Consider the following 26,703-nt stretch of genomic DNA (forward strand, 5'->3'; position numbering starts at 1 on the left):
GATCATGACTTGATTCTGCATTCGCTTGTCGCTTTGTGACATTACAAGATCCTAGAACTTAATGCTGCCCAACTATTGTCTTTAAAGATAAACCATTAGCGCTATAATGTCAACTCTTACATGAAAAGAAAATCCTGTATGCTGCTTTAAATTGATAAAATGGGATATACAGGCTGAGTATAAGTGCAAAGTTTTACATAGGAGATGGTTGCACTTTAAATTTAAGCGCTCTGTGAAATCTGTACCATAGGTGTTTGAATTGGCTTTACAATTATTTATTTTTTTTATTCATTAGTTTTCATTACTTTCTGATTAAACTGTTTAAATTCTGTATTAGTAGGTTTTCTGTAACGGGGTTTTCTATTTGTTTTCTGTAGCAAGGAGAAGTGCGGCTGAAGTGTCTGAAGGCGCTGCAGAGCCTCTATACCAACCGCGAGCTCTTCCCCAAACTGGAGCTCTTCACCAACAGGTTCAAGGTACGTTCAGCGAGGACAATTGTTTTTAGACGGATGCTTGGCTGCGTGCTGTATCGCAGATATTAACTGGACGTGCACATGCTGGGTATACACGCAGTTAGTCTTCCACCAACGGCTCCTGAAACGTACCGGCTTCAGCGATAGGGCAAGAAGAGCAAGAGGTCCAACAGTGTATCCGTACATCAGTGTGTTAGTGTTTAAAGGGCTGCATTTACGTGAATGGCAAACGGGTCAAAACGGCTTGTATCGTTTGCACAATCTCCTCTATTCTAAGTAATAAACGATGAAACTTTGCTAGTTGGCCCTTTCCGTCTCTCTGCACTTTGCGTGGCGTTTACTGGGTACTGGATTTTGTTTGTAGGATCCGCAAGCTTTGGGCAGCCGGCCACTCCAAGGTGCATTTATTGGCATCACGAAATACACAAGTCACTTGGGATCCGTTTAGCTTCTGTTCTTCCTCCCCTGTCGACTATTTGCATCGTGTATGGATGAGCTAATTATGTATAGATAATACATGGCGTTGTAAATAGATATCTGCCTGCGTAAGGTCTATTTGTGCCGGTGGCACCATAGCGTGCTGGACGGGTTAATGCCCTCCTGTACCTTTTCCTTTTTACAAAACTCTTTAGGACATATTTAGTAATGACCGCCGTGCAGCATTTCAGCACAGTGCTGGATAGCACCCTAAAAAGTAGAGCTTCTATTGTGGAGCAGCTCATCGGGATTATCTGTTTAAAACGCCTGTTTAATGAAATAAATGCTCAGTGTGGATTACAGCGCCCTCCAATGGACAGATCCATAATTACACCCTACGCAGAAATCTCATTGAGAAAATCTCACCAGGATCACGTGGCGGATGTCAGGTTTCTGCATTTGTCTGCGTCTCGCCTTTTGTAAATTCACTTCCAAAACCGGCACGGCAGATATGAGCAAGCGCTGTCTTTATTACCGGCTTCACCAAGAAATAATGCCTTGAAATAATTGCCCTGATCTCAACCCCCTTAGAATCTGTGGTAGCATATACAAAATGCATTTGACAAGACACACAAACAAGTTGGGGCAAATCTGATGTCGCAAAATCAGCCATACCTAAAGACTAAACACTGTTATTACAGTAAGAAATGTCAGTGTGTGGGTTTGGATACTTACACAAGCTCTACCTATTCATTTTGGATGTCTGATAACATTTTATTTATAACAGTGAGCTTGACTTCCAATGTTTGAAAATTCAGTATTCCCCAAGTGTTGAGAGAGAACCTGGGCATCCCTGTCCGGCTTGGGCTTTGGACTACTCTCTTAAATAGACGATACAGAGCTCAATACCTACCAAAAAATGGCAAAAAGACACCAATTCGTGTTTAGGGGTATGTATAGCCTGCAGCTGGACCTGGTCCAGTTCTGCAGTCAATGCTGTATTTTCCTTGGCCCTTTGGTCTGGGCACTTTGGGGCAGATTACCTAAATGCGCAGTCAGGCTCCCGGGTGTACCACTTACTTAACTATCCGGTTGAAGAGATCGGAGATCCCCATGTGACAGGCTTGTCCACGCAACGGAGGATGTATCCGGCTGGCACATGGGGCGAGGGGCTTAGCTACAGGGCTACAGGACGCATTGCCCGGGATCAGGTCTTGCACAGCCCCCTTCCTATCGTACGGTACTGTATGATACAGTAATATACGTAATATATACCTCTTTACTGCAATCAACACAATGGGGTAATTCCCTAAAAGGAGTTTCTTCTCGTTCACGTGCTGCTGAATAGTTTGGTTGGCCCTGTATAATGTATAGTCAAACCAATGAGATTTCTGCCAAGTCATTAAATTTTGCATTATGCAGGGCAGCACAGCCCTTCACACTGAGGAAGCTTGCCAGTGTTGGCCCTTCATTATAGATGGCTAAGGAAGGCCTTTAAAGCTGCAAATCTCCTGCAAACTCTACCTTTAGTGAATAAACCCCAGTGTCCGAAATGCTGGAGGGCAGAGGAAGAGACTTGCTAAATAATAAAAATCAACTTTATTAACACGCGCGCACATACGCACACGCGCACACACATACGTGCACGCACACATACACCCTTCATGTTACAAAGGATTTAAAATGATTATTATACAGAATGAGATTTCGATGCGCGGGGTGTGAATATTCTGTGAATGTTATACTCGTATGTTTCCTGTATAAATACCGGGAAATTGTGCTCCTTTATCCAGAAAGTAAGCTGCAGTTCTATTTGTTTTGTTTATGCCTGAATATTATATTTTCCCTGCTTTAGCCTCTCTGAACATCATAAGGTGTCTGCTAGCAAACATCCAACACCAAGCACTAGCGCACCGGTCCCCCCCTCCGCACTGGTCCCCCCCTCCGCACTGGTCCCCCCCTCCGCACCGGTCCCCCCCTCCGTTCATTTTATTTATACAGTCTCTTTCGCATGCTGAAACCACTTAGCCCTGCCACAAGACAGCTGCTACTCCCTCTTTTCATCCCTCCTTTTGTTTCAATTATTCCTACTACTCCCTTAAATTGTAAGCTCTCATGCCGGCCCTCAAAGCAAGGAAGTTTGTGTAAAAGTACCATGATGCTAGATGGCAGGGTTCTCCGCCCGATGTGTCTGTATGTGTTCGTGTATATTTGATGTGTGTGTGTGTGTTAACTGCCACATTTGTACAGCGCTGCTTAATTTGTTGGCGTTTTAATAATAAAGGCAGTGTTGTGCACACGCATACCTGTTAAATGTGATCACTGGGATTGCGAAGGTAAGATTGCGTGTTTACGTAGATATGGATTATTAAATATATTAATATGTATATCCAGGAATTCAGTAATGACTCCGTGAACGCCCTTGCGTGTTACATACGAGACCTGCGTACGTATGTGAGAATCGTGCTTGGGTAGGATGCTTTGCTATTCCGAGAAATTGTGCTGTTTATGCCCTTAAATATAATATAAATATGCCGTGTTACGTTATACGTTCTCCTCTTGTTACCGTTCTCTTTAGGATCGCATTGTTTCCATGACCTTGGATAAGGAATATGATGTTGCCGTTGAAGCCATTCGCCTGGTGACGCTCATTCTCCAGTAAGTAAAGCCCGCTGTTTGATTATCACTGGCTTGTTATTTTTACTTTTCATTGCTTTTTGTACCACCCTGGAGAAAGGAACTTAGAATTATTGTGAAATGCTTTTTCCTCCTTGTTTTTGTATTCTTCCTCTAATGAAAGTATTACTGTAATGCCCAAAAATAATTACCTTTTGAGATGAATTGAGAAAGCCGTATACAAGCCTGTGCCGGTTAAGATATAGGAAAGAGGGAGAAAGAAATAGCAGGCTTACACGTCTTAAGGTGCAATTAAATTGGCTTAAATTAGTTTTAATACAACACTTCAGTAGTTTACAAATAGCACTTCTGACAAGCCCCATAATGTGTTTCGCCCAAAGGGGCTTCTTCAGGGGTGAATGTATGACAGTCAGTAATGACCTTGGCTGCAAATAAGCCAGTACTGGTCCTTAGACAGAGCAGGTTCTAGTAACAATCTTTAGTAGTGTGTTAAGTACTTGAGTGATTTATGAAAGGTAATATAATTGTCCCGTAAGATATGTAACCCTGCTCTTTCTTTACTTTGAACCAGCACTCAAATTAGCTACATTTTTAAAATCTATTAAAAGCTAGGTTTATATTAATATATTATGTGATGATGCTGCTTGGCGTCTGTAAGGGGAATGAGGTGATCAGCAATTCTTTAGCATCCACTGAATATAACAATTGGCAACTTATTTAAGGTGAGCTGGAAACCAAATAGTAAAGGAATCTTCTATCTTCTCGGCTGACTGATTTAATCATGGATCTGTAAATCTTTAATCATGCTTTTTTATACATTTGTCATCTTTCAGTTGTGTTGTGTTCCCAGTGACGCTAGTGAACTGTTACTAACTTGATAAGATTGAATATACCAAAGCCAGTGTGTGCGTGTTCATTCATTAACATCGTGTAATGTTGACCTGCATTTGGTCCTTTGGATCTAACGCAATCTCCATCTTTTGCAGTGGGAGCGAAGAAGCCCTCTCCAATGAAGACTGCGAGAATGTCTACCACTTGGTATATTCTGCACACCGGCCTGTAGCTGTAGCAGCTGGGGAATTCCTTCATAAAAAGTGAGTGTCTGTACACAAGTGGCCATTTTCCAAAACCAATAACTGTGCTGTCTCATTTTGCCAATTTTGTCAGTTTCTACGAAAACAAGGAAACAAATCAAAAGCAAAGAGCTCCAATTTTAATTTTACTGGTTCTTTCACTCTCACTGTCACCCACTCCATCATCCTCTCATTCATGTTCTGTCACACGCTCATTCACTCTCGCTCATGCTTCCTCCCCACTTTCTACGCCAACCGCTGCCATGTCCCTGTCTCCGCGCTGTGCTGCTCTGCTTCATATCTTGTGTCTTCTTTCTTTGTCCTCTGCTCCAAAAAGTCCTTCTTCTTTGCCTGCTTCTCCATGGACATGACCTCCGGTTTTTCAGAAGTTTACAGGAGGTCATGTCCAGTTGTCCACAGAGAAGCAGATGAAGAACAAAGACTTTGGAGCAGTGGGCAATGAAAAAAAGACAGAAAAACAAGAAGGTGCAAGATAAGGAGCTGCGGAAGCGCTTGGCAGAGAAGGTAGGGAGACATTCAGCGAGATGAATGAGGGAATGTCAAAGAGCATGAGAGTTAATGTTGGGTGAGTGACAACAAGTTTCCTTTCTGGAGGTAATAAAGCCTGGTTTCACCCCAAACAAAGGACTGGAAACGGAATTCGTTGTCCAAACAGGAATGGACCAAAGCCAAACCGAATAATTTGGTTGGATCATTTTTGGTCCGTTTGCCAACTCTACAGCCTCGTTTACAGCGTTTGGCATGGCTGAATTATTACTAATAGCTTGTGGTTTTGTGTATCGGTCTCATTGTTTTGGGGATATCATCGAGCGTGAAGGTTAATCTCATTAAAGTTGAGATAAATGCGAACCTGTAGCAATTATCTGATCGTTTCCCTGTCCTGTGCCGAACAGAAATGAGTAATTGAACAAGAGGCGAGAGAGAATGTAACGGGGAGGAATAATCATATAGATCAGCTGGTAAATGCCGATCCTGAGAACATCGCGAACTTCATTAGACAAGTTTATAAATTGTACAGATTTACGAGAATATAAGAATATATGTCTTTATATAATTAAACCGTCACTTACGATTATTTGCTTAATGTGTTCTCACCTTTGCACACGTTTAGGTTATTCAGCAGACATGACCCACAAGCTGAGGAGGCCTTGGCCAAGCGAAGGGGCCGGAGCAGCCCAAACGGAAACCTTATTAAAATGTTGGTGCTCTTCTTCTTAGAAAGTGAGGTAAGTGTCTTTCCCTCGGACTGCTGCAAAACATGTAAAATCTTAAATTAATATCCAGGTCGTGGTGGTGATAAAACTCCATTTAACTGCTAGATCACTTATGATTTGTTAGCCCAACATCTCGTTCGGGTTAAAGTTTTCAAACCGGTATTCTTGAGCAAATCGTTGACTGAGGCGCTGATGGGTTTGCATCTGGCAGTGGTGCTTGGCATGGTCTTCTGTACCATGCGTTACAAGTGAAATGTTGTGTTCCATAGTTGCACGAGCATGCGGCCTACCTCGTGGACAGTTTGTGGGAAAGTTCTCAGGAGCTTCTGAAAGACTGGGAGTGCATGACTGAGCTGTTGGTTGAAGAGCCCATTCAGGGAGAGGAAGGTAAGAACTCGAGGAGCCTTCAGTCCCCGCCATTCTACATAAATAGCTCCTCTTTTAAGCTTTTAAGCGATTACCGATTAATAAATGTATTGAAATACTAAGAAGGAAAATGAAAATTCAGGGAAATAATTTTTTTAAAGGAGATTGTTACATTCCAAGACCACCATCCATTTTTGATGAGTGTAGAGAGGATTGGCAAATTAGCAGACTTTACATGTTAAAGGAGAATTATTTTATCTATGTCTGAGTTAATGTGTTTACCGCAGCTGCCATGTAATTATAATGTTGGTAATCCATGCATTGAGTCAATCCTTTCTTGCAGGTATGTGGGGGGGGGTTGGTTATAGGATACTGTACAGCTTTTTCATTCTCTGTTGACTTTTATGAACTTTCCACATAAATAAAACACACGGCAGTAATTGGCAGCTCTTGGGATCTCTTGTATTTCAGTGATGTCGGATCGGCAGGAGAGCGCGCTTATCGAGCTGATGGTGTGTACGATACGTCAGGCTGCCGAAGCGCACCCGCCTGTGGGAAGAGGAACGGGCAAAAGGGTAATTCTACAAATATCTTCTACATGAACGATTCGGAAATACTGCTCAAGAGTTCTGATTGTTTAATGAGGTAGAGGATTTCATGGTGATAACCAAAGGCTGGTTTTACCGCAGTTTGTACTGATTTAGTGGATTAGGTTTAATTTTCTCAGTAGGCCAATGATTTTTGTTTTTTTCTTTTAATCTACATCTGTCGTGGTATTTACAGTCGTCTGTATTACAGGTGTTAACCGCCAAGGAGAGAAAAACGCAGATAGACGATAAGAATAAGCTGACAGAGCATTTCATTGTTGCACTTCCAGTGCTGCTTTCTAAGGTATGTTTCACATCCGCTGATGCTCTTGCTGATTACTTACATGTTAATTGGAAAATCTCTCTAACGGTTTGTGATTGAGATGGACTTATTAGATTACGTTTTAAGCACCTTTCAGTCCTAAAGCTGCAGTGCTCATTCATTTCCCTTCCGATGCAGCAGCGCATGGTCTCCAATGTTACTTTTATGAAATGAAGTGATGTATGCTTCTGTTATAAGGGATAACATTTGTGTATTTGTGTTTTTCCAGATCTTAATACCGAGATAAGCTTATTAGACCCAGACTTCGTTACGCTAATTGATTATGCCCTTATATTTCATTTTGCAGTACTCCGCAGATGCAGAAAAAGTAGCAAACCTTCTCCAGATCCCTCAGTTTTTTGATCTGGAGCTTTATAGCACTGGAAGAATGGAGAAGGTGAGTGTGTGTTCCGCCAATGTGTGTTTTAAATACTGAAGCAGATGTACGGTTTAATACAGCGCTCTTCTGCATGTGATCAATGTAATGCACATTTATCTTTGTTTTTTGGGCATTTATGTGGGCTCTAATGAACACGCAAAAGGCCATGTTGAATATATGTAAAACTAAAAGCAGTGTGTAAATAAATCTAATATTAGACATTATATATATATATATATATATATATATAAAATGTCTAATATACGGGAATTGTAATGCAGCAAGACGTCTTATACAGCAAAAAGATAGTCCTCTTTATATATATATATAAATATATATATATATATATATATATATATATATATATATATATATATATATATAAGGACTATCTTTTTGCTGTATAAGACGTCTTGCTGCATTACAATTCCCGTATTATACCTTGTGACGTTATTAATGAATAATGAGGTGTATGTTGTATTTAGATCTGGTAGAGTCACCGCCAGCGTGCTGTACTGGCTATAGCTGCTTATAAAGTGTTGCTGTGGTTTATCGGTGATCCGATGATCTCCCGTGATGATCATTTTGTAGTGACTGTACGTCATTTGCTGAGCGTTATTGTTTTGTTCTATTGCAGCACCTGGACAGTCTGCTGAAACAGATCAAGTTTGTGGTGGAGAAGCACACAGAGTCTGATGTATTGGAGGCCTGCAGTAAAACATACAGCATATTGTGCAGTGAAGAGTACACTATCCAGAACCGCGTGGACATAGCACACAGCCAGCTGATTGATGAGCTGGTGGATCGGTTTTCCCACGCTGTGGAGGAGCTGCTGCAAGAGGTATCGGCCTGAGACCACATGTGTGTAGACGTTATTCACGTTTCCCCATCACAAGCCTTTATTACCATGGCTCTGTCCATAAAAAATACAGACCGAAAGCGTTGTGTTAACTTATCGACTTTGGTTTCTATTAAAGGATTTTAAGCTCAAGTAGTGTGTAGAGCACAGTAAGGCGGACCTCAGACACTATTGATTGAAGATCCTAATTACATTTAGCATGCCTTCCAAGAACCCAAATCCTCCCCAGAAAGATACTTAACCAATGTTTTGTTAAATTTAATTAAAATACATCTTCCATTCCCGATACACAATCTTTAACACATATATTTATGCTACCCACCAGTTTAATCTCCCATGGACTTCCATCGTAAAGCTTATGTTGTAATTTGCTAGTGGCTATTAATGTATGAAGTCCTTTCCGCTGCTCATGTGACTGTGAATGTGTATTTTAGACTTGGTATGACTGTCAGGGTCATGCCGTGGTCTGCGCTCATTAACCTGTCTCATACCAGGGAGAAGAAGCAGATGAAGATGATGTCTACAATGTACTGGCGTCAATAAAACGGTTAACATGCTTTCACAAGTGAGTGAAACTGAGCCCCCCCCCACCACCACCATCCTTAACAGTAGATTATATTGATCATATACTTCCTAAATAATTATGTGGGATAAATGGGGGTTCTAGTGGATGTTTAGTCTACTGGATATGTGTTCATATTCTTTTCATTGCAGCGCTCATGATCTCACTAAGTGGGATCTGTTTGGGAACTGTTACCGGCTGCTGAGGGCAGGGATCGAGCATGAAGGAATGATTGAACAGGTTAGTAAGCATACTTCCCAAGAACTGCATCGCTTTCGTTGTGCTGTGATGCGACACTTCCAGGAAAACCTGGCTTTCCTGGAAGTGTTGAGTGAGTTTTCCTCCAAGCTTCTGGGGGCCATAATGTTCTTTATCGCTCTCCTTGCCTGCAGATTGGGGTCCAGGCTCTGCAGTGTTCGCATTACTCCATACTATGGCAGCTGGTAAAGATCACTGAAGGCAATCCTTCCAAAGTAAGTCCCTACCTCTGATGGAGCACAGCAGTGGAAACCGAGTATTATTATGTTTATTATCTTTTATTCATATAGCGCCAACAAGTTACACAGCGCTTCTTACCTTCTTACAATACATATATTCCAGGGGTAGAATTGACAGATAAAGATAAACTAGGTAGAGAGAGTCGTGCTTGAAAGCTTACAGTCTTGGGGTAGTAAATATTCCACATATCTGTAATGTGATTGTTGCTGCTAGCTGTGATTTTGATCGGCTTTTGCCGGTTCATCGTTTCTGTCATGCTGTTTTCAACACAGCTGTTAATTTGACGTATTGTTAAAATTGGGATACCACAGCCTAAGGCTTTACCACTACACATTATTCAAGGGCACCCGGCTTCAATAGTTTAGTATCAATAAATCGGATTAAGGTAACTGCACTTGTTCCGTCACCTGTGTTTAGTATTAATTTCTGGCTGAACCTGTTCCATCGCTGTAGCAATTTTAGCTTGACATGCGCTATTCTCCAAGGCCCTTTCCGTCCAAAGCATTGCAGGTTCCCAGAAATGTGTATCTAACAGTGTTTTTTGCTTTTTTAGGATGATATGTTGTCGTTAAGAAAGACAGTTAAATCATTTCTGGCTGTCTGTCAGCAGTGCTTGTCCAACGTTAATACGGCTGTAAAGGAGCAGGTAACGATATTAAATAATATATATTCCCAAAACGTGCAGGGAGAACGTGTTCTTAAAATTCCCACTCGCTACGCTTTATCATTTGTGCGGCACTGGACGGCAACGAGACAAACCAAAATAGAAACAGAAACATCGCGAGTACATGGACATACTGATATAATTCAGAAAAAATGTTTTTGTGACTTTGTTCGTGGTTCAGTGGCGTTCGTTGGCAGGCTTCGATTATTATAGCGTGTTACAGACACTTGAGAATGCTGACTATCATCCCGTTATTATTATAACAACCATTCTTTTAAGCTTCTGCATTAATTTCTTAGGGTAAAGGTTGATAATGTTGACAATGCGAGTTGCGTATTTTTACTTGGGGATCATCCTCTTGCTATGTAATGTTTGATATCCTCCGTTTTTGTGACTTGTCCCCATGGAAACTCTTTTCCTTCTGTTAGGATGGTTTGCGGAGTTGAACGTGCCCCTGAGTTGGTTTAATGATGTACTTTTCTCTCCAGGCCTTCATGCTCCTCTGTGACCTTCTAATGATCTTCAGCCACCAGCTAACGGCAGGGGGCCGGGAGAACCTGATGCTGCTGGTTTTCAATCCAGATCTGGGACTCCAGTCCGAGCTGCTCAACTTTGTGATGGATCACGTCTTCATTGATCAAGACGATGAGAACCAGAGCATGGGTAACAAACCATTGAGAGCCATTCCAGTTGTAAAATGATAATGGTCAGTCTGTTACTGGGAGGAGTAACTGATATGGCCCATGTAACATAGCCTTGAAACCCACATAAGCCGATGACTGGCTGTGGCATGTTGTGGGAATTGGGATGTTAATGTTTGGTTTTAAATAGCCTGCCACTGCATAGCCGTATCATGAAACTGTTTACAGACATTATTCCCTTATACTAGCCGCTTTGTAATGTCTACTCCCCCCCCATTTTGACCATTTAATGTAAAATGTGTTAATCTTCAGAAGGGGACGAGGAGGATGAAGCCAACAAAATTGAAGCTTTGCACAAAAGGAGGAACTTGCTGGCAGCTTTCTGTAAGCTGATAATCTATGACATTGTAGATATGCACGCAGCGGCTGACATTTTCAAGCACTACATGAAGGTAACTTAGTGTCTTGCGATTAAACTGTTAACTTCTACATGATCACGTCTTCCTTTTCAGTTCTCTTTCATGTTAAAATCACTGGCTTCTGGAGAGGAAAGAACATCATTAACATCATTCAATTAGTAACCATGGCGATAACACCACTCGTAAACATTTGCACTAGAATTGTTTTTTGTACATGACCTCCATCCTCTTTTTATTTATTTTGTTTTATTGTTAAATAGTTCTCTCTAGTTATTTGTTTTGTGTCTGTGTCTACAATGAAAGAACGTGCGTTTGGTATATTCTTCTGTTTGTGTCTTTAATGGTCTGACAAACGTATTTGGTTTGCTAGCTACCCCCAGTCAAATAACCATTCCTGGCGTTCTCTTTACAGTATTATAATGACTACGGCGACATCATTAAAGAGACGCTTAGTAAAACACGACAGATTGACAAGATCCAGTGTGCCAAGACTCTCATTCTCAGCTTGCAGCAGGTAAGGAGCTGAACTACTGCCACCTCTAGCAATACTAGTGTGGAGAAGATCAACACCGTGAAAGACGGCGATCCCTCATGAGTTAGCCGTCAGTTTATGAAAATGGCTTGATTTTAGTCATTGCGCCTCCCTTTGTCTCTATAATATTGTTGAATGGAGAACATAAAACAGACAAGTCCCTCCAAGTGACTGCTCCTGGATACGCCTGTGATGTCTCGTCAGCTGCACACATTTACATTATCCCCATTATCCGTTATGTTGAGTTTTGATTATCTATGAGAAGATTGATTATGTTTGAGGTCACTTGCAATACGCACTATGGGAAAAGGAGACACGGTTTTATACAGAGTTTCCAGCTACTTATCAATGTGTGAAGAATGTATTTATCTATTGCAGGGCCAGTAAGTTAACTAGAGTACCTTTTTATAATCATTTTATTATTTCACCACCTTCTAGTTGTTCAATGAACTGGTACAAGAGCAGGGGCCCAATCTGGACCGGACGTCTGCCCACGTCAGCGGAATCAAGGAGCTTGCTCGCCGGTTTGCGCTCACGTTTGGTCTGGATCAGATCAAGACCAGGGAGGCCGTGGCGACGTTGCATAAGTAAGTGACAATGAACTTTAACATGCAAAGGTCTGCATCAGAATAGTTCAAGAGAAATGTGTCTAAACCTAAACGTACCAGGAGCTCAAATAACCAGTTTTTATTTTCCCTGCAGAGACGGCATAGAGTTTGCTTTCAAATACCAGAATCCCAAGGGGTTGGAGTACCCACCTTTAAACCTGGCTTTCCTGGAAGTGTTGAGTGAGTTTTCCTCCAAGCTTCTGCGGCAGGACAAGAAGACCGTGTAAGTGTAACCCGGTGATTTCTGAACGTGTCTATGGTGTGGCTGGTATGATTTGGTGCTGATGCTCCTAATGGGTCCTTCGATTAATTCTGAATCTCTGTCTTACGTAGACATGCGTATCTGGAGAAATTCCATTCTGACCAAATGATGGAGAGGAGGGAAGATGTTTGGCTGCCGCTCATCTCCTACAGAAACTCGCTGGTCACGGGCGGTGATGAGGACAGGCTCTCTGTGAACAGTGGCGGCAGCAACAGCAAGGGTTCCTCTGTGAGAAGCAAGAAGGGGCGACCGCCGTTACACAAAAAGAGAGTAGAAGGTAAAACAATACAATGGGCATTAACAGAACAGAATCTCTGTAGATTCTGTATTCCTCAAAGAATTCGGGTCCATGTTCTGTTCCACTTAATTTACCTTCACCTAGCATGCTTTATTCCGCTGTCTCCATATTCCCCGGCACATTGATGTTTCACACTCCTCCGTTCTCTTCAGTCTGACTCTCCTCCAGCCTTCCCACAATGCTGTGAGACCAAACCCACCGTCCAGAACTAGCGTTCCTTCCAAGCCGTCTACTGATCCAGCGATAGATTGACACTGCTAACATTTTCTAGTATTCCTAAAGAAATCAAGTGGGCTTTGCTTATTTGGAAACGATTGAGACATTGTGATTGTGCTGCTCTTCATAGTTGTATGCAGGACTCGTGAATGAACATTGTGTTTGTGTTTTTGTGTTTAGCAGAGGAAACGATTGACAATTCGTGGGTGACCCGCAATGACACTATCCAGACGCCAGGACCGCTTGCGACTCCCCAATTAACATCCACTGTGCTTAGAGAAAACCCTCGGCAAATGCCGGAACAGATCCCTGAACAAGAATCCGAACACGGATCAGAGCCAGACTTCCTACACAAGTACGTGGCTATACGGTACCGGCACATACTAAATGTTATACCCCATGCTATACCCCATGTTATACCGCTAGAAACAGCGTCCGCCAACCCTGGATTCAAGATGCAAATCCTGCAAGTGCTGCTTTATATATCGGTATGTTTTGTTTTCTAGTCCCCAGATGCAAATGTCCTGGTTGGGTCAACAGAAGCTGGAAGACTTAAATCGAAAAGATAGAACATCCATGAGCTACATGAAAGTGCGGAGCGGTGTAAGGCACGGAGTGTAAGTAAATCAGAAAAAAAAAAACTGTTGTTTTCACGAACCGCGTGATGTCTGCACGTAGATGACCGGATTGTCCTTCTAGGGGTATTTGCTAGTGTGATCCAGACACATTGTTCTGACATAGGCGTTACGGACTAAATCATTAAGAAGAAGGAGCTTCTTTATGCAAGAAATATGACAAGAATTAGTCTGAGTTTAGCGTGGGACAGAGGGTTCTTCTACTGCTTTTTAGTTTAAACTTGGTTTATGAGCTTACAATCACACGGTCTAGCGCTAGCCAGGAACGCACGCAGTGGCTCACATGGTATTTTCTGGCATTTCCAGACGTGGCCTGATGGAGGATGATGCCGAGCCAATTTTTGAGGATGTGATGATGTCATCGCGGGGTCAGTTGGAGGACATGAATGAAGAGTTTGAGGACACAATGGTTATTGACTTGGTGAGTGAAGTTTCCTTTTCACTATTTTCTTTATTAGAATTCTGTGTTAAGTCGGTAACGTCATTTGAAATAAGTCTTTTACACTGCAACGGAACTGACTTCTGAGTAATTCCACGTCTAGAAACCCGACCAGCATCTGCTTTCTCCACGGCGTGACCCATTGGTTGGTATTGGACCGTCTGCACCTATTCTCTAGATTCTTTAGGAAGAACATGTACTTGTCACTAACTTGTTTTGATTGCGATGTTTAGGCTGATTGGCAGGGCCTGTAGTTTAGAGCGTGCTTCTCACTTTGGCAATGTGTCTTTTTTAGCCGCCCTCACGGAACAGACGGGAGAGAGCCGAGCTCCGGCCAGACTTCTTTGACTCCGCGGCCATCATCGAAGATGATTCAGTATGTGTTTGATAAGTTGGAAAGAGGGGCTATAGCAGAATTTCTATTGATTTATTAATAATAAAAGGGAAGTTTGATTATTTTTTCAAGTGACAGCATTCATTTCCGAAAGAATCGGTTGTAAATAATATAGCTATTATTGTTAGCTAATATAGCTAATGGTTAAAAAAAAAAAAAACCTTTTCATCGTGTTTCCCAGCCGTGGAAGCGGAAAAGCTGTAGTATTTATGGTTTGATGATGCTTGGGGTATCATTTGTTTGTATTGTTGCTGGCCACTGAGTTGTGTCTTGTTTGTGTTGCAGGGATTCGGGATGCCAATGTTCTGAGGTTTGTCACACCCCTGGAACTCTTTGTCTAAAGGCCTGTATACTGTGAGCTTCTATAAGAAAATTAGAAAAAAACCTAAAAAAAGACTTTTTTTTTTTAACCTATAGTTTTGTTTAAACCAAACGCTTGCGGTATTGGTGGATTCTGTACAGATTAAGAACGGCCCTCGCGAAGACGTTACATGCCATGTTTTGGATCAGTGCTGTCGTAGACATTTAACAGCAACAGTTTTTTTTGTCGTGGGAAAGAAAATGATTCAAAACCCCCCGGTTACTCTACATATAAATGGATGACCCGTCTGTGTAACAACTTTTAATCTGTTCACTTTCTGCTGTACAGTTTGAGAAAAAAGCTGCCTTTTTTCCCCCTGTTTCTTTTCTTTTTGTGTTTTTACTTCAAATCACGTCAGTTGGCCTAGAAGATGCCGCGCTGTGCAAATAAACGGGAAGAAAGGTATGAGATGCACTGGAATAAAACGAACAGAACCACAGATACAGCAGATGTATTTCTAATACGCCCATTCACCGAACGAGCAACCAACGAGTTCTCCTTGTCCTGTGCTTTGTGTTTCATTTTCTGTTTGAATCCGCGATACCCGCGCCACTACAGAGTGTTACGAATTGTATCATTTTCTAACAATGGACATCAGTGCTTGTTCTGTACATTTTTACAAAGGATACCAGCAAACTAACCATGGACAGCAGAACACGCTCATCAATCACAGCCGTCTTTTTTTTTTTTTTTTGTTTTGCCCCATTTCATTTAGTTGACACAATATTTAAATATGAAAAAAGGTTACAGTGGGACTGAATCTACTCTCCATGCAGTAAAATACAGTTCAGTAATATTTTTGTAGAAAGAAGCCAATTTTAAATGGTTTTACTGCCTATAGAAAAAAAAAAGTCCATGGATGGGTCATTTTATTCCTCTGGTAATGGTTGGAAGTAATGGCATTTTCAGTGTTAACTGTCCAGAGTTTAACTCTTTTTAAGGGGAAGAAGGAATTTTTTTCCCAGCACAATAAAATTCCTGTTTTAACTGCCCAGTTCTGTATTATTATTGTAATAAAATTCAAAATCACGTGTCTTAAATAAAGTGATTTTAACAATGCTTTTCATTACCCTGGCTGATTGCATATGCACATTTACACGTGAGCGGGAAGCACAGTTACTCCTGTCTGGAAATTCAGTGGGTTTTTTTTTTTTTGTTCATTGGCATAGATGTGTGTCAAACAGATTCCCTCCTGGGCCCTGCTGCTGGGAGGGATTGTGTTGGGAGCATGTTGTCCCAATGTTTGTCCGTGTCCATGCTGTAGATCATCAGACTATAAAAGGGGGGGAAATGCCCCTTTAACATCCATTGACTGGTCAGACACAATTTCATTAAACAAGCTTAGAAAGTGATCTATGATCACTTTCTTCGCTTAAATGGTGTTGCTGTAATGCCTCGATGTCGAGGCATTCAGCAACAACGAGATCGGCATCATGGGCCATGTCTGGCCCCTCCCCATGGGCGTCCAAAAAGAATAAAATATAAAAAAATGAAGTTTATTATTATGAGCAAGTGCTAAAATTAGCGTATCTTCCCAAAAATCTTGACATCGAAAGAGTTAAAGTAAAAGCATTTCAAATACTAAAGGAGTATCTAATTTTAAAAAAATGAATGGTTTGATGGGGTAAATTTGTGTGGCCGGGCTCAAAGATAGGGCATAGGCACAGACTGACCAAAATGGGGGAGGGGGGAAATCGTACTTCCCAAATGTGGTCTTTTAACCCCAAACATGGGTGATATCACTGTAATCAAAAGATGTTGCTGAACACATATTGGGGTGTTGTTTGATAGTGACCTGGAGCTAAAAATTTATACCCGAAGTACAATTTGTGTGGTAAAAAAAATACTGAAAAAATTACTACCACAAACTGTGGCAAAGGCTGGTGGTAGAATCTTATGCATGGAAATGATTAAAATACCAGCATTTGAAATACCTTGGTGTGTCTAGTTTTCAAAAACATATGGTTTGATGGGGTAAATTGCAAAACGCTACCTGTACTTATTGCCCAATAACTTGCATAAAAACATTGGGTTTTTCTAAACTCAGGACAAATAGAATCTTTTTAGCAGGTTTTTTGTTGGCTTTTTAGGGTAAAAGTCAGAAAATGTTTTTTTTTTTTTCTTTTGTATGTGTCATAATTTTTATGGGAAATTAGATATGATCAAATGGTATCTGAAGAAAGCCCTTCTTGTCCTGAAAAAAAACAATATATATAACTTGTGTGGGTTCACTAAATGAGTGAGGAGAAAATTACATCTAAACACGAGTGCTGCAAAAGTGTTAAAACAGCCTCGGTCCCAAAGGGCACCAAAGGTAAAACACAGCCTGGTCCTTAAGGGGTTAAGTATTTATTTGTAGACTTGGAAGGGATGTGGAGTTGGATGGACCACAGATTGGGTAATACCTGGGGTGGGGGGGGAGATCAGTTCTATTTCCTTGGAGTTAGATTTCTTATCATATACATTTATATAAATGTTACTGGAAACAAACTTTATGCAGATTAAGGTAACGACTATCCGATTCTATTCAAATAACTTAGGGCAGCGACCCTCTGCTCTCATCTAAATACTCTAGACAATGCTACAATTGACCTCGGGTTATTTGCCGTGAAAGTATCTTCCTTTCCTTGGCCTTCGTGACTAGAGGTGCTGAACCGCTTACCATTTAGCTCGGATCCATGTAACATTTGATTTTGAAAGACAAGACAAAGACCTCTCAAATAGCCTCCGCGGTGGAGCTTGATTTGGTACGAGACCCACTTAAACCAAATGTATGCTTAGTTCATGCTGCCATACTTAACCCTGCTAAATTGAGGGGTGGGATTTCTTCCTCACTTATTCTGACTAGCCTGGATTAATAAATACATTTTATATGCTATTAATAATGCAGGGATGGAGGTGCAGCTTTCTCCAAAGCACCTCATTTAAGACCTTTCTCAAATATTAAGACCTTTGGCCGTGGAGCGTCTTTAGTTCGTGAGAGTGGTCACTGCGAGCTATTCTGCCCTCTAACTGCTGCCAGCCTTCCGAAGAACAAACAAGAGGCTGCAAAAATCCATGATTTGCAAACATTTGTTTTTGGATAGGGCTAGCCGGCTAGCAACAGCGCCCGTCCCTCCCTATTTGTTGCCTGGTGGTCCTGAGGGATTAACCCCTTAAGAACAATGGGCGGTCCCTAAACCCATTGAAAACAATGCACATTGATCCCATACATGTTCAGGCTTTGTCATTAAGGGGTTAATGATAACATACTTTTTATTTTAGAGACCCAGGTGGCTGATTCTGTTTAGTTGGCCATAAACAAGGATAACACATAAGGAGACCACCAAACAAAGTGGATACTTTCAGCAGGACATGTTTCTTTCCACTACTTTTACAACTGGCGCTGTTACTATTCATTCAATTTACCATTTCTTTCCAGTTACTCCAAGTAGAAGTATTGAAAAAGAAAACCACACATTGGGAGATCATTTTTATTGGATAAACATTGTTCCAATAAATGACACATTGGGCTTATGTTTGTTGTCCAAGTCTTGGGCCATACCAAGACTTGGACAACTTCATATGAATGTTTATGTATTTAGAAGGCAATGTCAAAAGCCTCTGTTGGTGTAATGGTCAGGCATCCCAATATGGCAGTCTGTCTTTAGTAAAGCAGCCCATGAGCTGTCACCAGATTGGGCCTAACGCCCATTATCCAAGAGCCACCGGTAGCTGCTGGAATACGTGGGATAAGAGGTGAGCCCCAGGTCCATTACCAAACAGTCCTGCACCATTCTTTAAAATAATGGCAAAAGGTGGCAAGTCTGATAACTATTCAGTTCATCTGCATTTAGCATTTCACCAGCGGTCAAGGGCCTTCACCCACCTGTGAGTACCTGAATTTGCAATGGACATCTCATGATATATTTTCCCCTTTGCAATCAAATTTATGAATAAAATACACATAATGAAACATTCTGTACATACAGACCAGACGTGAGGAATGCAAAAAAAACCCAAGTTCTTTCTGACATGTACCAGTTTGATTTTATTACAGATTTCTGTTTAGCCAAATAATTTCATATCTTCAATATAGAGCAAGGTCATATTTTACAGACAGGAGACCAAGGAGCGTTGGTGTCTTGCTGCCATTTGAAGAAGTTGGCCAAAGCCCACGCTCTTTTCCTTGATGTCTGCAGTAGTGTTTAATGAAAGTTTGACACAAACTAGTCTGTATCACCAGTGCTCAAGCCGTACGTTTCCACACAGGAATGTATAAAATGGCATTCGTATAAAAGAAACCCTAAATCAAAGAGGAATATTTGCATGTTTCTTCCAAGGATTGACAAGTTTCTTACTTGCAAGTACTTCAAGATCTCGACAGATGCGGATACGGGTAGTGGATGGCTGAATAATGTTGTCAACAAAGCCTGTTTGAAATGAGCAGAAAGAGAAATAATCAAGACTTAACAGCTGATCACATAAAATATCAAAGATGCGTCGTATGTTCTGAAAACGTCCCCCACGTACCTCTAACCGCAGCAGGGAAGGGATTGGCAAACTTCTCCACATATTCTGCCTCTGCTTCTGCCTGGTTCTCCTTCCCTCTAAATATGATCTGTACAGCACCCTAGAAACAAGGAAGAGAGCTTAAGATCCAGCTCTTACGGTAAGTTACTTTAGAACCATTTATTTGAGAGCATTAAATTAGCTTGGGTCCAATAAAAGATTTGAAACCATGGTCAGCCTGAGAGTCCAGTTGTATGAAGCATCACTTTAGAATAATAATTGGCTGGGCAGTGTGCTTAACACACATTTAAATAACACCGGGTCAGGTCTTGTACTTTACCTTTGCTCCCATTACAGCAACTTCTGCTGTTGGCCATGCATAGTTTACATCACCTCTTAAGTGTTTAGAGCTCATGACATCATAGGCACCGCCGTAAGCCTGGGGTTGAGAGGAGAGAAAAAAACAAACCCAAATCACATCCATGACATCACCATTCCAGGCAACCACATCATGTAAGTCAGCCTTATAGGGAGCGCAGGGCGTACATCACATTTTAAAGTTACAGTAGAGAGATTGTGAACAGAGGTGATTTTGCAGCGCCATTTTCCTGTTCGAGACCCCACAATCCCCAAAAACCTTCCTGACTTGGACACGGCAGCCTTACCTTTCTGGTTATTATTGTGATTTTTGGAACGGTTGCCTCAGCAAAGGCAAAGAGGAGTTTTGCTCCATGTCTGATAATACCTCCATATTCCTGAGCAGTGCCTGGCAGAAAGGAGAAAAATATTTTAATACACAAAATATATTTTAAAAAGCCTTTCCTGAATATTCCATACGCTCTACCAACATGCCACTGAGGCTTGGACTGTAGTATATTGTGACATACAGGCCACAGTCTGAATATCCTGCACAATATCTGGTATTTATTTTACATTATAAGGGAAATGTGTCCCAGATTATTACGTGTGGTCTGTCTTTTCTTGATAGAAATAGATTTTCCTATCGTACGGTTGTGAAGTGATGCATTATCCTGTATACTATTATTACTTTGCAGTGGCAGTGTTTAAACACCCACATTCGCACAGACCTCTTTACAGAAGTGCGAGCCTGGCCCTCCATAACAAATAACCAAAGCATATATTGAAATGCTTCTTCAGGACATAAAATGGCTTCATATGGCATGGTCAGCTAAAATTTCAAAACCCCTTCAAGTCCCCTAGGACGTACAGGTACGTCCTGACTTTCTTGCAGCGACAGAGACATCTACCCTGTCCTTATGTGGGTATGTCAAATCAGGAGATGTTGCCGGACATAAATTTAGTCATCGGTCAAGAGGGGCACCTAAAGTGTAGAAGAAATTCTAAGAAAACTCTATTCTTTGCATGTTTCTATGGTTTCAAATGAAAACCCGTGTTCTGAAAAAAGGATGTGAAATGTGTGTGGGTGTATTAAATAAAAAAAAATTACCTGGTAAAAATCCTGGCACATCAACAAAAGTGATAATCGGTATGTTGAAGGCATCACAAAACCTGACAAAGCGGGCTCCCTTCACAGACGAGTTAATGTCCAGGCAGCCTTTGAGAGAAGGATATGTGAGTTTACATTCGATCGCAAACGCAAACTGCATTCATATACATACAGCTACATTTATTACTCAATATTAACGATGCAGCTCTCTGGGGTTTATACAGAAAAAGGTTTCAAAGGCAGTCTCATCACCAAAGCAGCCAATGGAATAATCCTCCTGCCGGACTACTAGTAACGAATAGCTCTAGTCATATGAGTGCCTTTCTTTCAAGAATGAATGATTTACAGGCTAAGGTCACAATCTTATTTATATTACAGTACCTGAAGCCACCTTCGGCTGATTGCCAACAATGCCGACTGTTCTCCCATTCATCCTAGCAAAACCCACCACGATATTCTTGGCGTAGTTGGGCATGATCTCAAAGAACTCCCGATCATCGACAATCTGGGAACCAGAGGCAGGCAATAAACTACTGAGCATAGAAGAAGCAAGCCAGCTCAACAGGGAGCAAATGCATACATCCACAATACCGCACACATTGTGCTCTAAAGATAGGGGCCAGGTCATCTTTATCACTGGGAATTGCACCAGGCACACGGGCTTCACACTGGTGAAAGCATGCATTCTGTACAGGGCTGCTCGACATTACATGACACCGTACAAGAGAAATCGTTACTACCCGGCAAATAATAATTATAAATTAAAAAAAAACTCCACTAGTGATATTAAAGTGTGATGATGCAAATTTCTTCGGGCCTCAACTGCTTTATGCCTAGGGTTGTCCATGACATAACTCATAGAGTGTATTTATGTGGGATTTATAAATAATATATAGAATGTCATGTGTTCAGGGAAAAAAAAGGCTGAATATGACAACCCTATTGACACCCCATATGTTTTATCACTTGCATTCTCCAACTATTTGATCATAGAAGGATGTTTAATGGATAATGGAAGATGTGATTAGCATATTTACTAACACATAAGGAATGCGGAAGAATAGCTTATATTACCGAATAAACAATATCCAGCATGTCGTAGGCTTTAGTGGACTCCATGGGAACCACAGTATCTAATCCAGGGACAAGCCGGTCACTGAGAGGGTTAAGAAGAGAGAAATTAATGAGGGACTGGGGTACTGGATTACTTCACCAGTCTTAATTGTGAATGGAAATAAGCAGACGCAGCGGATAAGACCACTGGAATATCGTGCTCACCTTGGATCATGACACTCCCTGATAGGGGCTGGATCCTTGTTGCTCAATGGAAGGTAGTTGAAGAACTCACGTAGGTTTAAAAGGGCATCAATATCATTCTCAAATGCTCTGTGAGCCACCCCTACAAATCCAAGCAGGCCACCACTGAAGTTAAAATGACCACATCACTACAAAAAGATTACAAAAATAACATTTCTTTCCCTAACTTAACTATTCTTTTAATTTCTAGTGCTGCTACGTAAGAGGAGCTCCATGCTCAATATAATGAATTCGCAAGTGACCCTCTCAATGTTCTAAAACAGAGTGCAGACCAAACTTTTTCCCCTAGTAAGAGCACATTTACAGCAGCCAGAATGTGCCGGTTACCGGACAATGCGGTGTGTGTCTTGGCTCCTCCCAGATCTTCCTGCGTTACATCCTCATTGGTTACAGACTTCACCACATCTGGTCCAGTAATGAACAGGTAGGAGGTGTCCTGCGTGCGAAGGAGAACTACGTGTAGAAAACGCTCAACTGCACGACACTGATTATTAAAGTACTTCGGACGAGAAAATCTTAACCAGACAGCTAAAAAATAAACAAAAATGTATTTACCTTCACCATGAACGTGAAGTCTGTGAGAGCCGGAGAGTAGACGGCCCCGCCGGCGCACGGCCCCATAATCAGCGAGATCTGCGGCACCACTCCGGAGCTCAGTACATTCCTCTGAAAATAAAGCGTTATCACTTAGAACACGTTATTAGAACGCGGCCCCACATTAAAGGGGAGAGAGAACACTTCCAAAACGAGGATCTCTATGACTGATGTTTCCATGATTGAGTGTGAATATTTATGACACCATAGTGCGCTCTCAAACACGCAAATTTGGTAAAGATAACTATTGGCTAACTAAAAAAAAACAGAGCTACAATAATAGCTTTTTGGAATATCTAGGTCTGTTCTAGATAATAGCAACAACCTAAAGAATATTTAATAAAATATTGCAGAATACAGATATTTTCCCCTCGTGTCTACCTTGAGCCACGTACGCTAGAACAGACATCCTGAACATGTTTTGATTATTATTATTAATCCATTGATTAACATTATATGGCGGGAAACCATTTGATTGAAGTTCAGAGTACTTGTAATAGCGTTTAACTGGGAATATATCATTTTAATATGTAGCTTAATACACCTAGTAAATAATATGAAAACAGCTGCCCTGTAATATGTACATGTACATGACAAAAAGTGACAAGGGTACCAATGAAAACAATATGATGCATTATTATATGAATGTGACTTTCAGTGAATAATCCTCTACCAACAGAATATAAAAAACTTATTTGGAATTTTAAAACCCCTTCAAGTCCCCTAGGAGGTACAGGTACCTCCTGACTTTCTTGCAGCGACAGGGACATCTACCCTGTCAGCAGAAGCCTGCATTGCTGTTTTCCTGAAGACCGACTGTAACAGCTTACAGCCTTTCTGTAGGTAGATATAGATTCTCATCATGCAAGACCCACTTCAATTAACCATCCACCAGAAATGTAGGTTTTAAACATTCTGCTCCAATTTAAGGATCTACATTTAAACACGACGACCTATCGCCACATGCCGATACAATGTGATCTGAAATATGTTTTTAATTTTGGCATCTAAACTGCTTTCACGGCATGAAGTTCCTTGTTTCGTTAAGTAAGCTGGGCCGCTGCTGAAAACTTCTACCCTATGTTACCCCTCTTTCTCACTTTTTTAAACCACGGCAACAACCGATATGCTTGATAGTGAATATGTAGTATGCGGGTTAAATGATACCCCAGACTATCACACTAACTGTAAGGCTACAACCACAGGGGTGAGTTGGCAGCCGTCAGATGTGATAACCGGTCATTCACAGAAAATGCATATGTGCGTGCCCATTATTGTGTATTTTTACCAGGAAGATGTCGGCATAGCCAGCCAGTGATTCCACCCCCTCCTGGATACGCGCTCCTCCGGAGTCATTGAGGCCGATGACAGGGGCTCCCACCAACACAGCCTGATCCATGATCTGGGAGAAGGGCCACATATCACAGATTCATTCAGCCATGTTTAAAAAGACAACACCTCCTGCATCATTGTGTACCTTTGCAGATAAACTGTATGTATTTGTGACAATGAGCATAATATATTATAATTATATATATATATATATATTTGCTACTATAAAATAAGCTGCTCTTGCTTTATAGGTATGATTGTTTAAACTTTGTACCTTGCATATTTTTTGTGCGTGAGCTCCAGACAAACTGCCCCCAAACACTGTGAAATCCTGCACAGAAACAAGAACACGTTCAATGGAGTCACTGCTCAGGGAAACAAATAACGATCAGCGCCAGAAGGGTGTGTATATATATATATATATATATATATATATATATATATATATATATATATACACATTATATATATTGTATAGGCGGTTACCTGGCTGAAGACATACACTAATCTCCCGTTGATGCGGCCTTGTCCTGTAACCACACTGTCCCCCGGGTACTACAAGAAACGGGAAGGAGAAGGCCATTACATTGCACGCTTCTTCCGCTAAGATATATTGGCTCATAATTTCAGAGTTTGCTTATAAAAACGTAACCCTTGCACAGGGAGGAGGAATGACGTGAAAGAAAACTTTGGAAAAGGCTTTACTCCCCTAACAATTAATCTGTACTTTTTAATTGTAAAAAGAAGTAACACAGTAACTTTATGAACAGCTAAAACTCGCCTATTAATCTGCGTTATATTACAATATTATGCGTAGGTTTCTGCCAACTCTTGTGTAATCACGTTAAAGGTTTCAGCACTAATAAAAAAAAAAGGCATTGGCCTCAAAAACAATGTTTGCGGCAGATCGCTTACACCGTACAGCTATAACCCATAGAAGCATGGGACGGATCAAACAAACTAAATGGCGCCAGTCGCCTGCAGACGACATTACGAAGGTTATGTGTTATAGAAACACATCCATGATGTTTCCCCCCCCCCCTTCCGCAGAAGGGAGAGTTGGTACCTTGTTTCTGTCCTCCTGCATCCCGAAGTCCGCACACCTGTGCTCCACAAACATATCATATTCCGCAAAGCTGCCGGGATCCAGCAGCAGACTAATCCTCTCCCGTGCCGTTAGTTTACCCTAAAACCAAGCAGGGAAAAAAAACATTCAGATCATCAGACGGTGGCAGGAAAAGCGTCCACAATACAGACATAAAGAATATATATTATACACACACACACTACCGGACGTAAACGAGTACCCTTCGCTAATTCAGCCTTTTTATGACATATTGTAGATTTGGTTACTCAATAAACTAAGGTGTAGCAAGCCGGAAAATGGAATCGGCCAATCACGGCTCGAAGGGGTAAGAGAGGCAACTATGGCCGATGGCAGTGGTTTGGGGTCACAGATCGCCCCGGCTTTTCAGATCAAATCCAAGCAGCTGGAAAACCCGGAGCGTTTAGACGCGTTATTAAAGTAAACAGACAGGAACCATATTTAACGCTACGGACCGGGAGGTCACCCCCATGTCACATAACGGAAGGGGAAGCACCTGCCCGGTGTCCAGGCAGGACGGCTACCGGAGAACGAGTAACCGGCAAGAGCACAGGCCATAACCCCAAACCCACACAGTGCGATCGTTTCCATAGTCCCGTGAGACTCGGCCAGGGCATTGGAGCGCATTCCGAGGCGGCCCTGCCGCGCACAGAGGTCATTTTGTGTTGATTACTATGCAGGGCCAGCGACTGCACTCCGCCTCACCTCCACTCACCGCGGAGTGCACCCCAGCGCCTGTCCGTCCCGTGCCCTTCTCTCACCCTCCGGTGTTGGGCTTCTATCCGCTGTTCTCCTCCGCCCAGAAGCGCCTCTCTTCGTTTCTTCTCTATTCGCTCCGGTACGGTCAGGTGACTGACTGAGTACACGCGGCAAGCCGCCCGCTGCCCCCATCCCACACCAGAATTGCTGACAGCAGCCAGGAGCCGGGACACGCCGCGGAGAGCCGCCATAACAACTTCCCCGCTCGGCAGCCAACCAAAAAGCTCTAAGAGAGCAACTACCAATCAAAGAGGAGATAGCCAACCGGAGAACAGCACATGACAACGAGCCAGTCAGCGTTCAGGCGTCTGACAGCGGCCAAGACCAAGGGCATAGAGCGAATAGCCGGCGTCAATGTCGTGACGCGGATCTGACCAATCACAGAGAACCTACTGAAACTAAAAGCCAATCCGTTCACCGCATCTAGGGGCGCGGTGTTTATGGGGGATTATTGTCCCGTAGAACGCGCATGCGGCCCTGGTTTCTGCCGTCGGTTCTGTGACGCGTGAACGTGAAGATATTTGGCTCCCCGTAATGGGCAAAATAATGCTCCCAGAGGCAGATGAACGAGCGGTAGTTAGGAGTTAAGGTCCTTGGGGAGGCTCTTCCATCACAGTTTACGGTCACTGGCGGCCCTGTTAATAGATATAACAGTACTCTGCGAGAACTTCGGTATACATTCTTCAAAAAAAACAAAAAAAAACTTGCTGGAGGCAGAGGCTGCAGTGCTGCAGCTGCCCTTGTCATCCGCGGTCCGACA

The 26,703-nt window shown here is 42.0% G+C and overlaps 2 protein-coding genes across 3 annotated transcripts in view; one reads left to right on the plus strand and one right to left on the minus strand.

Moving 5' to 3' along the window:
* Nucleotides 1-15,936, plus strand: part of STAG1 (stromal antigen 1) — a 51,513-nt gene extending 35,577 nt beyond the window's left edge. For both annotated transcript variants that reach the window (XM_053461160.1, XM_053461159.1), the window contains exons 11-34: nucleotides 378-476; nucleotides 3,469-3,548; nucleotides 4,514-4,621; nucleotides 5,733-5,847; nucleotides 6,105-6,222; nucleotides 6,673-6,776; nucleotides 7,000-7,092; nucleotides 7,418-7,507; nucleotides 8,127-8,330; nucleotides 8,843-8,913; nucleotides 9,063-9,150; nucleotides 9,303-9,383; nucleotides 9,962-10,054; nucleotides 10,561-10,735; nucleotides 11,026-11,165; nucleotides 11,545-11,646; nucleotides 12,103-12,251; nucleotides 12,367-12,495; nucleotides 12,606-12,811; nucleotides 13,229-13,403; nucleotides 13,555-13,665; nucleotides 13,990-14,104; nucleotides 14,418-14,498; nucleotides 14,802-15,936. In XM_053461160.1, coding sequence (XP_053317135.1) covers nucleotides 378-476; nucleotides 3,469-3,548; nucleotides 4,514-4,621; nucleotides 5,733-5,847; nucleotides 6,105-6,222; nucleotides 6,673-6,776; nucleotides 7,000-7,092; nucleotides 7,418-7,507; nucleotides 8,127-8,330; nucleotides 8,843-8,913; nucleotides 9,063-9,150; nucleotides 9,303-9,383; nucleotides 9,962-10,054; nucleotides 10,561-10,735; nucleotides 11,026-11,165; nucleotides 11,545-11,646; nucleotides 12,103-12,251; nucleotides 12,367-12,495; nucleotides 12,606-12,811; nucleotides 13,229-13,403; nucleotides 13,555-13,665; nucleotides 13,990-14,104; nucleotides 14,418-14,498; nucleotides 14,802-14,825 — 2,751 coding nt within the window. In that variant the 3' untranslated portion in view covers nucleotides 14,826-15,936. The remainder of the gene's footprint in view (nucleotides 1-377; nucleotides 477-3,468; nucleotides 3,549-4,513; nucleotides 4,622-5,732; nucleotides 5,848-6,104; nucleotides 6,223-6,672; nucleotides 6,777-6,999; nucleotides 7,093-7,417; nucleotides 7,508-8,126; nucleotides 8,331-8,842; nucleotides 8,914-9,062; nucleotides 9,151-9,302; nucleotides 9,384-9,961; nucleotides 10,055-10,560; nucleotides 10,736-11,025; nucleotides 11,166-11,544; nucleotides 11,647-12,102; nucleotides 12,252-12,366; nucleotides 12,496-12,605; nucleotides 12,812-13,228; nucleotides 13,404-13,554; nucleotides 13,666-13,989; nucleotides 14,105-14,417; nucleotides 14,499-14,801) is intronic.
* Nucleotides 15,937-18,880: 2,944 nt separating this feature from the next.
* On the minus strand, nucleotides 18,881-26,248 carry PCCB (propionyl-CoA carboxylase subunit beta). The gene is made up of 15 exons (XM_053461161.1): nucleotides 25,946-26,248; nucleotides 25,146-25,265; nucleotides 24,566-24,634; nucleotides 24,354-24,410; nucleotides 24,036-24,149; nucleotides 22,709-22,819; nucleotides 22,481-22,589; nucleotides 22,115-22,235; nucleotides 21,911-21,992; nucleotides 21,218-21,341; nucleotides 20,837-20,944; nucleotides 20,034-20,134; nucleotides 19,709-19,807; nucleotides 19,390-19,489; nucleotides 18,881-19,289 (listed from the first exon to the last, which is right to left on the minus strand). Exons 1-15 carry the CDS (start codon nucleotides 26,132-26,134, stop codon nucleotides 19,168-19,170), a joined length of 1,626 nt encoding a protein of 541 aa, XP_053317136.1. The 5' UTR covers nucleotides 26,135-26,248; the 3' UTR covers nucleotides 18,881-19,167.
* Nucleotides 26,249-26,703: the final 455 nt, after the last annotated feature.

The sequence above is a fragment of the Spea bombifrons genome, chromosome 3 (genome assembly GCF_027358695.1).
Source record: "Spea bombifrons isolate aSpeBom1 chromosome 3, aSpeBom1.2.pri, whole genome shotgun sequence".
NCBI lineage: Eukaryota > Metazoa > Chordata > Amphibia > Anura > Pelobatidae > Spea > Spea bombifrons.